The sequence below is a fragment of the Coregonus lavaretus genome (assembly GCF_964263955.1).
Source record: "Coregonus lavaretus genome assembly, chromosome: 26".
Taxonomy (NCBI): domain Eukaryota; kingdom Metazoa; phylum Chordata; class Actinopteri; order Salmoniformes; family Salmonidae; genus Coregonus; species Coregonus lavaretus.
Window position 1 is genome coordinate 38,195,782 of NC_140013.1, and position 15,790 is coordinate 38,211,571.

General features: G+C 40.7%; 1 protein-coding gene across 1 annotated transcript in view; it reads right to left on the reverse strand.

The window, feature by feature from the left end:
* Positions 1-1,380: 1,380 nt before the first annotated feature.
* LOC311102026 (ventricular zone-expressed PH domain-containing protein-like) overlaps positions 1,381-15,790 on the reverse strand; it is a gene marked incomplete at its 5' end in the record, with an annotated part of 116,908 nt that continues 102,498 nt past the window's right edge. The window contains 3 exons of the mRNA XM_084143244.1: positions 1,381-2,274; positions 2,368-2,421; positions 8,301-8,437. Coding sequence (XP_083999370.1) covers positions 2,092-2,274; positions 2,368-2,421; positions 8,301-8,437 — 374 coding nt within the window. The 3' untranslated portion in view covers positions 1,381-2,091. The remainder of the gene's footprint in view (positions 2,275-2,367; positions 2,422-8,300; positions 8,438-15,790) is intronic.

A 15,790-nucleotide genomic window follows, 5' to 3' on the forward strand; every position in this document is an offset into this window, starting at 1 on the left:
TTCCTCATGAAGCTGGTTGAGAGAATGCCATGAGTGTGCAAAGCTGTCATCAAGGCAAAGGGTGGCTATTTGAAGAATCTCAAATATAAAATATATTTTGATTTGTTTAACACTTTTTTGGTTACTACATGATTCCATTACTGTTATTTCATAGTTGTGATGTCTTCACTATTATTCTACAAGAAAAACCCTTGAATGAGTAGGTTTGTCCAAACTTTTGACTGGTACTGTATATATATATATATATATATATTTACCCCAAAAATATATGGGGGATTGAAAATTATGCAGACAATTACATTGACGGAAGCCACAATCTATTTACAATGTTAAAGCTCATCCAATACTATGGAGAATGAGTAGTGAAACATTTGACCTATAACTGGATTCTAAAAACATGAGTGGCGTTGATGTTTATTTGAGATTTTATGAAGATTCCAGCGTGATGAGAGAGAGTTCTGCAAATAATAGGTTTAATGTATAGTTATTAATGGACACGTCAGAATTGTCAACAATGCTTGTCATTGTAAACACACACACACACACACACACACACACACACACACACACCAAACTATTTTCTTGGAAGAAAAGGCGAGAGAATAAAAAGATGATAGCTTTGCCAATAAACGTGTTTCTCCATAGATGAGTGTGTCCTGGAGGGAGAGAGAACATAGCTATACAGCCCCCAGCAGTGTGGTCGGTATCAACCACTGTTGTTCTGAGCCTCTGCTAAGACCTCCAGGGGACTATCAGTTCATTTATGAACTATGACATACAGTGAGCTCCAAAGGTATTGGGGCAGTGACACATCCTCTGTTGTTTTGGCTCTGTACTCCAGCACTTTGAATTTGAAATGAGACAATGCCAATGGAGGTTAAAGTGACTGTCAGCATTCATTTGAGGGTGTTTTCATCCATACCGGATGAACCGTTTAGAAATTATTAAAGTAGTACAAAAAAGTTAAGTGTTTGGTCCCGTCAAGTTTATGACTCTACGAATTGGTTGGATGCATTTCCTGTTTGTTTGTGTCAGATTATTTTGTGCGCAATAGAAATGAATGGTAAATATATGTATTGTGTTATTTTGGAGTCACTTGTATTGTAAATAAGAATAAACACTTCTACATTAATGTGGATGCTACCATGATTACTGATAATCCTGAATGAATCGTGAATAATGATGAGTGAGAAAGTTACAGATGCACAAATATCATACCCCCCCAAAAAATGCTAACCTCCCCTGTCATTGTAATGGTGAAAGGTTAGCATGTCTTGGGGGTATGATATTTGTGCGTCTGTAACTTTCTCAATACTTTTGGAGCTCACTGTATAACACCACTGGGTCCTTTTTAAATTACGGTATATTAATAAATTATACTGCTCAAATGGTAATGCCACTAATTCTGTTTGTTTGCTGTAGAATGCTCTCATATGGTATCCATTAGGGCTTTTTATCTTCACTGTCTGGGCCAAGATAGTGTTCTAATGCTGTTCATATTGAGTTCTTATTGCTAGGTTTACTATGTAGATTGTTATTGCTGGAAATAGAAGGTCCATATTGTTAGTAAGATCCTTATTGCTGGAAATACTGAAACAATATCCCATTTAAATGTATGGCAAAATGCTGGCAATGATGTCTCAGCTGCCCAACAGCTGTCAGATGATCAGAAACAGTGGACATCACAGAGCTGTCAGATGATCAGAAACAGTGGACATCACAGGGCTGTCAGATGATCAGAAACAGTGGACATCACAGGGCTGTCAGATGATCAGAAACAGTGGGCATCTCAGAGCTGTCAGATGATCAGAAACAGTGGACATCACAGGGCTGTCAGATGATCGGAAACAGTGGACATCACAGGGCTGTCAGATGATCAGAAACAGTGGGCATCACAGGGCTGTCAGATGATCAGAATCAGTGGACATCACAGAGCTGTCAGATGATCGGAAACAGTGGACATCACATGGCTGTCAGATGATCCGAAACAGTGGACATCACAGCTGTTGTTTGTAGATGGTAGTACAGGGCTGTGTGTTGTGTTTCTGGGTCAGGAACGGGTCACAGTAGAATATCTTCCAGGTCATAAGGTCACAGGTAGGTGGTGGCCTCTCTGTTCTCTCTCTCTCTGGCCTGGGCCACGGCAACATTAATACACTGGAGCCACTCCTCAGCATGCTTCTCATCACGAGCCTTCAGGACATATGTTTTACTGTCCGTGAAGATCTCAAAGGCCCGAGGGAGACCCCGCTCACGCCGCTTCTTAGCCACCACCTGGACACACACAGCCAGACAGGCGAGAGGGTTATCAGAAGTGGACAAAGGGCATTAATTGTTGTTACATGAATGGACTTGAAGTTCACCCACCTTGACGCTCTGCACTTTGCTCAGCTCGATGGTGCTGTCATCTAGCTCATCCTTCTGTAGCAGACAAGACAGGACAGAGATAAAACCTTTCAGCAACATGGGGAGATTTAAGTTATACATGACTAAATAGTTATAAATACACCTTTTGGAGCGACAATCCAATTTTTTTGTCCTTTTGATGTTGTTTCACTATCACCACTCTGCATGATGAATGGCCTTTTTTTGTAATGGAAAGAGACCCACTTAAACCCTGCCAGGCACATTTATAAAATTAACATTCAACATTGCGACACTGCCATGTTTTACTGTTGAACAGCTGCCTTGGGGCTGTTGTAGACGACCTGTTGCTTAATGCCACATATTTCAGTGACAAAATAAAAGTTTGCTAGGATTTGTAACGACAGTACATTACCACAAAACATCAGCTTTTACGGTCCTCTTGCAAAGATTTCCTGCAGTAAGCAGTAAGAGAAGAGGGTGTTTTATTGTCTTGGTCCTTATATAAGGGAGGAAATGAAATCCTTGAGCGCATCAGCACTGTCTCTAATGCTCTACCCCTTAATACCGCTACATCTCTCTGACTCGTGTAATACACTGTTATCTCTCACGTCAGGATGACTCTGGAATGTGTGTGTGTGTGTATGTATCTGCGTGTGATACACCACAGTCATAACCTTATGGACCATAGGGTCACATAGCGAGCGCTAGGCTAGATGCTATTCTCCATAGACATCCTAAGAGCCCCCACTGGCCGGCTATAGTTCTGTAGCCTGTGTGTGTGTGTGTGTGTGTGTGTGTGTGTGTGTGTGTGTGTGTGACGGCAAGCGTTAATATCCATAGACTTGAACACATCCTTACCTCCCTGGCTGTCTGTGTGGAGGGTCTGCCCTCTGTTAGCTACAGTGGTTAAGCTACTCATGTATTCACACAGATTAAAGGAGAAGTTAATGTACTCGTTGTCCCCTCTCCACTCCACTAGTTCCTATTGCGTGTGTGTCCTAAGGATTGGTTCAATAAAAGCAGTATGATGATGGCTCGGCTTTGGGGAAACGGTTAGGTGAAATGCTGAAATGGAACGGTGCCAAAGTTCATGAATAATCATCCAGGTGAGGTTGGTCTGAGGTGACTTATTATGAGCTTGTCTCACCTGTGTGTCTGTCTGTCTGTCTGTCTCTCTCTCGCTGTATCAAATCAAACTGTATCAAATCCTTTCAGACCGACAGAAATGCCTAGTGGTATAGGTTAGTGGTATAGGTTAGGGGTATAGGTTAGTGGTATAGGTTAGTGGTATAGGTTAGGGGTATAGGTTAGTGGTATAGGTTAGTGGTATAGGTTAGTGGTATAGGTTAGGGGTATAGGTTAGTGGTATAAGTTAGTGGTATAGGTTAGGGGTATAGGTTAGTGATATAGGTTAGTGGTATAGGTCAGTGGTATAGGTCAGTGGTATAGGTTAGTGGTATAGGTTAGTGGTATAGGTTAGGGGTATAGGTTAGGGGTATAGGTTAGGGGTATAGGTTAGTGATATAGGTTAGTGGTATAGGTTAGTGATATATGTTAGTGGTATAGGTTAGTGATATAGGTTAGTGATATAGGTTAGGGGTATAGGTTAGGGGTATAGGTTAGTGGTATAGGTTAGTGGTATAGGTTAGTGGTATAGGTTAGTGATATAGGTTAGTGATATAGGTTAGGGGTATAGGTTAGTGATATAGGTTAGGGGTATAGGTTAGTGGTATAGGTTAGTGATATAGGTTATGGGTTGATTTGGAACTGATTCATTGGCACTGCAAGATTGAGCTCAGAGAACAAGAGACAAAGAGGAGGTCCAATGTGTGGCTTTAAACAGCTGTGGTGAGGGGGGACTGTTGGTTACAATACAAAGAAGAGTGTCTTGGGTCATTTGACTTATCCTTTCAACAATCTGAAAATATTTCCCAATTTCTCAATATTTGGCAAAGGCTGGGGAATACAAAACCAGAGTTTAGAATTTAAGAAGTCAGAAAATTCTCTCTCTCTCCCTCCCTCCCTCCCTCCCTCCCTCCCTCCACAACATGGCATTGACTAACAATAAGGTCTCTCATCTAATCCCTGCTCAATGACACACACACACACACCAACACTACACACACACCAACACTACACACACACACACACACACCAACACTACACACACACCAACACTACACACACACACACACACCAACACACACCAACACTACACACACACCAACACTACATACACACTAACACTAAAACACACACCAACACCACACACACACTAACACTACACACACACCAACACTACACTACACTACACACCAACAGCACGATAAAACAGATCAGCTCTAATTACATTGTGACTCAAGTTGAATGAATACTATATTTATTTACATTATAATAAAGTTGAGTGTTTCACTTTGAATGGCACATGGTGATGACTCATGGGCTTTCTGATGACTACGTGACCTCAACACGTTTTCTTACTGTCTTGTTTTCTCAATGTTTGTCAATGCACAATTAGTATTATTTCTGCTGTAAACCTTACACCAAGTTTGGCCTCAATGTAAGTCCGAATCAAACACAAATTAGTTGGAGGGATTTGTATCGTTAAAACACAGTGGTTTCCTCATCACAAACACACAGGCACACACACACACACACACACACACACACACACACACACACACACACACACACACAGGCACACACACAAACAAACAAAAGCATGCATGGACACATGCACACAAACACACACACTGCCAGCATCATCTCCTTCCTTCCTCTCTGGTTTTCATTTGTTTTTTGCTGCTACGTCTGAGTGTCGATTTTTATACTGAGTTATTAAAGGGAAGAATGACTCAAGAAGTTGCAGCATCATACTCTGACCTTGGGCGTCCCCCAAGGCTCAATACTGGGGCCAAAGTTATTACAGTCATCTCTAGTGGATTCCCCAGAGTGACGTTAGGCCTTGTCACAAGATGGGGTCTCCACTGTTTCACCCAACATCACATCATGATTCAATTAAGAAGAAAAGGTAGAATAGGAAAACACATAAGGACAGGGAGTCCAGTGACTAACAGTGCTGTCAGGATATGGGGAGGCATATTTCTTTTTTAGTGTCCCCCTGTGTATATGATATGATATACTTTATTGTCCCGAGGGGAAATTTGACTTGAACAACTAGATGGTAATTGTCCATGAAGTACAATTGGTGGGACTTGCTTTACCTCTTTAAAAGTATTTTTTTGTGGTAGAAGTTTAAAAAGTTTTACTTTACTATTTAAAGCAAAGTAGTTTGAAAAATGTTATAGTAGTGGTAGTGTCTGCAATAGTAATGGAGGTGACTGGTTATAGTTGAAAAAGTAGGTATATGAAAAGTTAGGATAGCCCGAACATATTAAAGTTGGTTTTCTGTATCTAGCTTGAACGATTCATGAGTTACTGTTGGAGAGTTATATTATGCTAATGTACTAATTTATATAGTGATAGTAGATTTTAAAAAACATATAATTTGAAGTTAGGATAGCGTGAACATTTGAAAGTTGGTTTGGTGTCTTTAGCTTGAAAGGTTCAATAATTAAATGTTGGTGAGTTATTTTATGCAAATGTCTATAGTTATAGTTTATAAAAGCTTAAAAAAATTAGAAGTTAGGATAGCTTGAAGATGTGAAAGTTTGTTTGGTGTATGTAGCTTGAATGGTTTAAGAGTTACTGTTGGTGGGTTATGTTATGCTAATTTGTGCAAATTATATAGTTATTAGTTAATAAATGTTTTAAAGAATTTGAAGTTAGGATTGCCTGAAAATGTGAAAGTTGGTTTGGTGTCTTTAGCTTGAACGGTTTAAGAGTTACTATTGGTGAGTTATTTTATGCATTTTACATTTTTTGTCACTCTAAACTCCTACAAACACCTATAACTTTTTATTGGTGGAATATATTTTTGTTCAAATAGCAGAGAAGTAGAGGAAGATTTCATATGCTCAAACTTTTTGACTAAGTTGATTACAAAGTGGTCAAAGTACAGTGCCTTCGGAAAGTATTCAGACCCCTTGACTTTTTCCACATTTTGTTACGTTACAGCCTTATTCTAACATGGATTAAATAAAACAAATCCTCAGCAATCTACACACAATCCCCCATAATGACGAAGTGAAAACAGGTTTTTAGAATTTTTAGAATCTTTGCTATGAGACTCGAAATTGAGCTCAGGTGCATCCTGTTTCCTTTGATCATCCTTGAGATGTTTCTACAACTTTATTGGAGTCCACCTGTGGTAAATTTAATTGATTGGATATGATTTGGAAAGGCACACACCTGTCTACATAAGATCCCGCAGTTGACAGTGCATGTCAGAGCAAAAATCAAGCCGTGAGGTCGAAGGAATTGTCCGTAGAGCTCTGAGACAGGATTGTGTCGAGGCACAGATCTGGGGAAGGGTACCAAAACATTTCTGCAGCATTGAAGGTTCCCAAGAACACAGTGGCCTCCATCATTCTTAAATGGAAGAAGGTTGGAACCACCAAGACTCTCCCTAGAGCTGGCTGCCCGGACAAACTGAGCAATCGGGGCAGAAGGGCCTTGGTCAGGGAGGTGACCAAGAACCCGATGGTCACTCTGACAGAGCTCTAGAGTTCCTCTGTGGAGATGGGAGAACCTTCCAGAAGGACAACCATCTCTGCAGCACTCCACCATTCAGGCCTTTATGGTAGAGTGGCCAGATGGAAGCCACACCTCAGTAAAAGGCACATGACAGCCCGCTTGGAAATTGCCAAAAGGCACCTAAAGACTCTCAGACCATGAGAAGCAAGATTCTCTGGTCTGATGAAACCAAGATTGAACTCTTTGGCCTGAATGCCAAGCGTCACGTCTGGAGGAAACCTGGCACCATCTCTACGGTGAAGCATGGTGGTGGCAGCATCATGCTATGGGGATGTATTTCAGCAACAGGGACTGGGAGGTGTGTCAGGATTGAGGGAAAGATGAACGGAGCAAAGTACAGAGAGATCCTTGATGAACACCTGCTCCAGAGCGCTCAGGACCTCAGACTGTGGTGAAGGTTCACCTTCCAACAGGACAACAACCCTAAACACTCAGCCAAGACAACGCAGGAGTGGCTTCGGGACAAGTCTCTGAATGTCCTTGAGTGGCCCAGCCAGAGCCTGGACTTGAACCCGATCGAACATCTCTGGAGAGACCTGCACTAGCTGTGCAGCAATGCTCCCCATCCAACCTGACAGAGCTTGAAAGGATCTGCAGAGAAGAATGGGAGAAACTCCACAAATACAGGTGTGCCAAGCTTGTAGCGTCCTACCCAAGAAGACTCGAGGCTGTAATTGCTGCTAAAGGTACTTCAACAAAGTACTGAGTAAAGGGTCTGAATACTTATGTAAATGTGATATTTCCGTTTTTTAATTTGTAATAAATGTGCACACATTTTTAAAAACCTGTTTTTGCTTTGTCATTATGGGGTATTGTGTGTAGATTGATGGGATTTATTAATGTTTTAATCCATTTTAGAATAAGGCTGTAATGTAACAAAATGTGGAAAAAGTCAAGGGGTGTGAATAGTTTCCGAAGGCACTGTAGCTGATATGTCAAAAGTTACATTGTTTACAGTGAATGTTGGAAGTGATGATGTCACAATGGGGAGCTTTAGAATGTTGAAAAAAGTCCCATTAAAGTGAATGAAGATGGACAAAAGGAAAGACAATTTTGAATAGTTTAAAAAGTATTAATAATATCAAAAAGTTGTATGCAAGCAAATTATTCCAGACCAGTCTGCACATTTTAAAGTTTGAATTGCGTTTCTAGCTTAAACAGTGTAAGAGGAGTAGGTTGCAGAAGAAGAAGAAGAAGAAGAAGTATGACAAAGATGTAAAGTCTGGACTTTTGCTTCGCAAGTCCCACCTAATTAAAGTCTAAGTGGGGATACATACTGATTTTCCCTTCCGGAAGAGGAGCTGGTTTCCTGCCAGGGTGAAGTAGCGAGTCTTCCAGCGTTTGATGAACTTCCAGCGAACCTGCTTCTCCTTCAGTTCCCCCTCTATCATCGGCTGGCCATCCTCGTTCACCACTGGAGAGACAAAACAAAACACTATAACGCTCAATTAGCTGTGATCCACATCCACTCACTGTTGATACCTGTTTATGCAGTGTATGTAGCCCAAGTGGGAATCAAACCCATAACTCTAATTAATTAAAGCACCCGGCTCCAAGCAACTGAGGTCTTGGAACAACAACAAAAAATACAAAAAATACAGGAAGACATGATGATTGAAAAAAAGGAGGAATGGCTGAATAATTGTTGATAGAATACCCCTTTCCTCTCTTCTTTAGTCTGGTCTATATTCACAGGAACAGCCCAATAGGCCTTAACCTATGCCAATGTTCTGTGTACTCTCCCTCCTTATGTATTTAACACCTGGCGATAAACATATCATGTGTCAACCTGCCACAGGCTAACGAAACACAATACACCGAAGCTTTGCTCATGTTACAAATTAACCACAGGCTAACGAAACACAATACACCGATGCTTTGCTCTTGTTACAAATTAACCACAGGCTAACGAAACACAATACACCGATGCTTTGCTCTTGTTACAAATTAACCACAGGCTAACGAAACACAATACACCAATGCTTTGCTCTTGATACAAATTAACCACAGGCTAACGAAACACAATACACCAATGCTTTGCTCATGTTACAAATTAACCACAGGCTAACGAAACACAATACACCGAAGCTTTGCTCATGTTACAAATTAACCACAGGCTAACGAAACACAATACACCGAAGCTTTGCTCATGTTACAAATTAACCACAGGCTAACGAAACACAATACACTGATGCTTTGCTCATGTTACAAATTAACCACAGGCTAACGAAACACAATACACCAATGCTTTGCTCATGTTACAAATTAACCACAGGCTAACGAAACACAATACACTGATTCTTTGCTCATGTTACAAATTAACCAGATGCTAACGAAACACAATACACCAATGCTTTGCTCATGTTACAAATTAACCACAGGCTAACGAAACACAATACACCAATGCTTTGCTCATGTTACAAATTAACCACAGGCTAACGAAACACAATACACCGATGCTTTGCTCTTGTTACAAATTAACCACAGGCTAACGAAACACAATACACTGATGCTTTGCTCATGTTACAAATTAACCACAGGCTAACGAAACACAATACAACAAAGCTTTGCTCATGTTACAAATTAACCACAGGCTAACGAAACACAATACACCGAAGCTTTGCTCATGTTACAAATTAACCACAGGCTAACGAAACACAATACACCGAAGCTTTGCTCATGTTACAAATTAACCACAGGCTAACGAAACACAATACACCGAAGCTTTGCTCATGTTACAAATTAACCACAGGCTAACGAAACACAATACACCGAAGCTTTGCTCATGTTACAAATTAACCACATGCTAACGAAACACAATACACCGAAGCTTTGCTCATGTTACAAATTAACCACAGGCTAACGAAACACAATACAGCGATGCTTTGCTCATGTTACAAATTAACCACAGGCTAACGAAACACAATACACCGAAGCTTTGCTCATGTTACAAATTAACCACAGGCTAACGAAACACAATACACCGAAGCTTTGCTCATGTTACAAATTAACCACAGGCTAACGAAACACAATACACTGATGCTTTGCTCATGTTACAAATTAACCACAGGCTAACGAAACACAATACACCGATGCTTTGCTCATGTTACAAATTAACCACAGGCTAACGAAACACAATACACTGATGCTTTGCTCATCTTACAAATTAACCACAGGCTAACGAAACACAATACACCGAAGCTTTGCTCATGTTACAAATTAACCACAGGCTAACGAAACACAATACACCGAAGCTTTGCTCATGTTACAAATTAACCACAGGCTAACGAAACACAATACACCGATGCTTTGCTCATGTTACAAATTAACCACAGGCTAACGAAACACAATACACCGAAGCTTTGCTCATGTTACAAATTAACCACAGGCTAACGAAACACAATACACCGAAGCTTTGCTCATGTTACAAATTAACCACAGGCTAACGAAACACAATACACTGATGCTTTGCTCATGTTACAAATTAACCACAGGCTAACGAAACACAATACACCGATGCTTTGCTCATGTTACAAATTAACCACAGGCTAACGAAACACAATACACTGATGCTTTGCTCATGTTACAAATTAACCACAGGCTAACGACAATCAATACACAGATGCTTTGCTCATGTTACAAATTAACCACAGGCTAACGAAACACAATACACTGATGCTTTGCTCATGTTACAAATTAACCACAGGCTAACGAAACACAATACACGATGCTTTGCTCATGTTACAAATTAACCACAGGCTAACGAAACACAATACACTGATGCTTTGCTCATGTTACAAATTAACCACAGGCTAACGAAACACAATACACCGATGCTTTGCTCTTGTTACAAATTAACCACAGGCTAACGAAACACAATACACCGATGCTTTGCTCTTGTTACAAATTAACCACAGGCTAACGAAACACAATACACCGATGCTTTGCTCTTGTTACAAATTAACCACAGGCTAACGAAACACAATACACTGATAAACACAGTCTCCTTCTATCGCTGTCACTCTCACTCTCTGTGTTGGTCAAACAAACAAGCACACACAAGCACGGACACACACACACACACAGATTTGAGTTACCATACGTGCCCCTTCACCACCCCACATGGAACCATGCCAGCATGAGCCTCCCCCCGCTGCTGAAGCCAAGGGGGTACAGAGAGGGCAGTGACTGTTTGGTAATAATGGCTAGTTTTCACATTGATTAATGTAAGCACAGGAATGTGTGGTTGTGGGAAGAATATCACATCCTGGTATACTGGCACCAGAACAGGACAGAATGCCTGGGGTTCTGGACACACACACACACACACACACACACGCACGCACTCCAGTCCTACTAGGCAAATACTGGTTGAATCAACATTGTTTCCACGTCATTTCTACCAACAAAATCAATGTGTTGACGTTGAATCAACGTGAAAAACTGATTGGATTTGACAAAAAAAGTCATAAACATGAGAGAATTTCGAATTTTTACTTAAATCCAATGACATGGTGATGTTTTAAAATTGATTTCATGTTGAATTCACGTTAGTTGACAACTCAACCAAATAAAAATCTAAAATAGACGTTGAACTGACGTCTGTGTCCAGTGGGGTAAGTGCTAGGTCTCCTTATCACCGCTGTGTTTGATCAAGTTGGCAGGTTCACTATAAACTCTCCTGTCTCACAGGAAGCTTCAGCTTCCCTGTGTAAACCAGAATACTGTGGACTCTGCCAAGAGGTCTGGACTATAGAAACAGAATGTATAGAACAGACCTCCCCATTCAAGTCAATTATGGCATAATGGGTGTCAGCCATTGCGAGTGTACCCATGAGTTTACCAGTGAAATGTCCAGGGTTATAGGCTCTAAGCCCCTTCTAGAGCAGACTTTCCCAAATCTGATTCTGCCAGAGATCGGCAGGAAACAGTAAAACCTTGTTCATACTGTAGTAAATGTTTGAGGAAAAACAAAGGAAGGGGGATTGAAAGGAGACATTGTGGCAGGCCTCGTCTGTCTTAGTCTAGTGATTTGGATGGAGAACAAGGTTTACAACCCTTGGGCCCAAAGCCTCCCAGTGACTGCTGGACCAGGTGGCACAGTACATATGGCTGGTACTGAGGAACAGAATTACACAACCAAACAGGAACATCAAAACCTGCCACGACAAAACCAACTGCTTTGCTTCTCCCAACATGTCCAGGTTTGTAAAACGTGTTCTAAGACAAGGCCCAGGTCTTCAATCAAGTGAAAAGCAGACACTTTCACTAGGGGGTTGTTTTAGTTGTTAAGGAACATGGTAGTTATTCTGATGACAACAACCATATCCTTGACGGCAGCAACCATATGTTATGTCATACACACAACTGTATATTTTCTGAAAGCCATCACTTATCCAAAATTATATCATGTCCAGAGCGGTTTTTCCCAGATTGATGATGATGAAATGGTTAGGATCTTAGGAACATTCCAGATTTTTGGATACCCTGGGAGGCTTTTTCATTGTGCAGATCATGTGTGTGTGTGTGTGTGTGTGTGTGTGTGTGTGTGTTTGTGTGTATTATGATAGTAATGTGTGCTTAGTATGTGTGCTAAGAGAGACTGACATCATTCTGACTTCTGACTACACTACTGTATGGCAACATTTCAAACATAGAATAACTCTAGTTCTAATTCATATTATATAGTTCCAACAGTTCTAATTCATATTATATTGTTCCAACAGTTCTAATTAATATTATATTGTTCCAACAGTTCTAATTCATATTCTATTGTTCCAACAGTTCTAATTAATATTCAATTGTTCCAACAGTTCTAATTAATATTCTATTGTTCCAACAGTTCTAATTAATATTCTATTGTTCCAACAGTTCTAATTAATATGCTATTGTTCCAACAGTTCTAATTCATATTCTATTGTTCCAACAGTTCTAATTGACATTCTATTGTTCCAACAGTTCTAATTAATATTCTATTGTTCCAACAGTTCAAATTAATATGCTATTGTTCCAACAGTTCAAATTAATATTCTATTGTTCCAACAGTTCTAATTAATATGCTATTGTTCCAACAGTTCTAATTAATATGCTATTGTTCCAACAGTTCTAATTGACATTCTATTGTTCCAACAGTTCTAATTGACATTCTATTGTTCCAACAGTTCTAATTAATATGCTATTGTTCCAACAGTTCTAATTAATATTCTATTGTTCCAACAGTTCTAATTAATATGCTATTGTTCCAACAGTTCTAATTGACATTCTATTGTTCCAACAGTTCAAATTAATATGCTATTGTTCCAACAGTTCTAATTCATATTCTATTGTTCCAACAGTTCTAATTAATATGCTATTGTTCCAACAGTTCTAATTAATATTCTATTGTTCCAACAGTTCTAATTAATATGCTATTGTTCCAACAGTTCTAATTAATATTATATTGTTCCAACAGTTCTAATTAATATGCTATTGTTCCAACAGTTCTAATTAATATTCTATTGTTCCAACAGTTCTAATTAATATGCTATTGTTCCAACAGCTCGTATAGTGAACATGCTACAAAGGGGCTTCACAGTGAGTGATGTTAACCGGACGCCACCAGAGCCTTCCCGCTGAGATGGACAGAATTCAACTATGTCAGATAGACAGGGGGAGGAGAGAGAGCGAGAGAGAGAGCGAGAGAGAGAGCGAGAGAGAGAGCGAGAGAGAGAGCGAGAGAGAGAGCGAGAGAGAGCGAGAGAGAGTGGTGGACAACCACACACACTCTCTCACTTATGACCTTTCAGTTCAAAAGTATTCCAATGGTTTAACACTCAGGAAGATGATTAAGTCACAACTGCTTGTCCTTTTTTTCCCTTAGGAGAGGAAAACAACCTGGGAGTTCGCTCTCCAACATCGTTAAGTGGGGAAGGAATTTCATTGTTTTAAATGGCACCAAGCACTTTTTAACTTCTGTGTTTGTCTACAATTCATAGTTAGCATTTTCATCACAAGGTGAAAACAGAACACACAGGGCAATAGACACACAGGCAGCAAAGCCAGTGGTTCATTATGACCCTCATGCATTTACATTGGATGACTGCCACATCAGATTAGTAAACAGATCCCCTTAGCAGCACAACATGGTAGAAGCACAAAACATGGTACAAACATTATTGGGCACAGACAACAGCACAAACAGCAAGAAGGTAGAGACAACAATACATCACGCGAAGCAGCCACAAGTGTCAGTAAGAGTGTCCATGATTGAGTCTTTGAATGAAGAGATGGAGATAAGACTGTCCAGTTTGAGTGTTTTTTGCAGCTCGTTCCAGTCGCTAGCTGCAGCAAACTGGAAAGAGGAGCAACCCAGGGATGTTTGTGCTTTGGGAACCTTTAACAGAATGTGACTGGCAGAACGGGTGTTGTATGTGGAGGATGAGGGCTGTAGTAGGTATCTCAGATAGGGGGGAGTGAGGCCTAAGAGGGTTTTATAAATAAGCATCAAACAGTAGGTCTTGAGACCGGTATACAGAGATAACCAGTTCACATAGGAGTATAGAGTGCAGTGATGTGTCCTATAAGGAGCATTGGTGACAAATCTGATGGCCGAATGGTAAAGAACATCTAGCCGCTCGAGAGCACCCTTACCTGCCGATCTATAAATTACGTCTCCGTAATCTAGCATGGGTAGGATGGTCATCTGAATCAGGGTTAGTTTGGCAGCTGGGGTGAAAGAGGAGCGATTACGATAGAGGAAACCAAGTCTAGATTTAACCTTAGCCTGCAGCTTTGATATGTGCTGAGAGAAGGACAGTCTACCATCTAGCCATACTCCCAAGTACTTGTATGAGGTGACTACCTCAAGCTCTAAACCCTCAGAGGTAGTAATCACACCGGTGGGGAGAGGGGCATTCTTCTTACCAAACAACATTACCTTTGTTTTGGAGGTGTTCAGAACAAGGTTAAGGGCCTTGGGGTACTCCCTGGGTGACAGGCAGTGGCTGAGACAGCAGATGTTCTGACTTTATACACTGCAGTCTTTGAGAGAGGTAGTTAGCAAACCAGACCAATGACCCACTCAGAGACACCAATACTCCTTAGCCGGCCCGACAAGGATAGAATGGTCTACCGTATCAAAAGCTTTGGCCAAATCAATAAAAATAGCAGCAAAATATTGCTTAGAATCAAGGGCAATGGTGACATCATTTAGGACCTTTAAGGTTGCAGTGACACATCCATAACCTGAGCGGAAACCAGATTGCATACCAGAGAGAATACTGCAGACATCAAGAAAGCCAGTCAGTTGATTATTGACAGATTTTTCCAACACTTTTGATAAACAGGGCAAAATAGAAATTGGCCTATAACAGTTAGGATCAGCTTGATCTCCCCCTTTAAATAAAGGATGCACCGTGGCTGCCTTCCAAGCAATGGGAACCTCCCCAGAGAGGAGAGACAGGTTAAAAAGGTCAGAGATAGGCTTGGTGATGATAGGGGCAGCAACCTTAAAGAAGAAAGGGTCTAAACCATCTGACCCTGATGTTTTTTTGGGGTCAAGTTTAAGGAGCTCCTTTAGCATCTCGGACTCCGTGACCACCTGCAGGGAGAAACTTTGTAGCGGGGCAGGGGGAAAAGAGGGAGGAGCATCGGGGCTAGTCACATTAGAAGGGGTGGGAGATGAGGAAATATTGGACGGGCAATGAGGCATGGCTGAGTCAAATAGGAATCCTGACCTAATGAAGTAGTGATTAAAGAGCTCAGCCATGTGCTCTTTGTCAGTAACAAC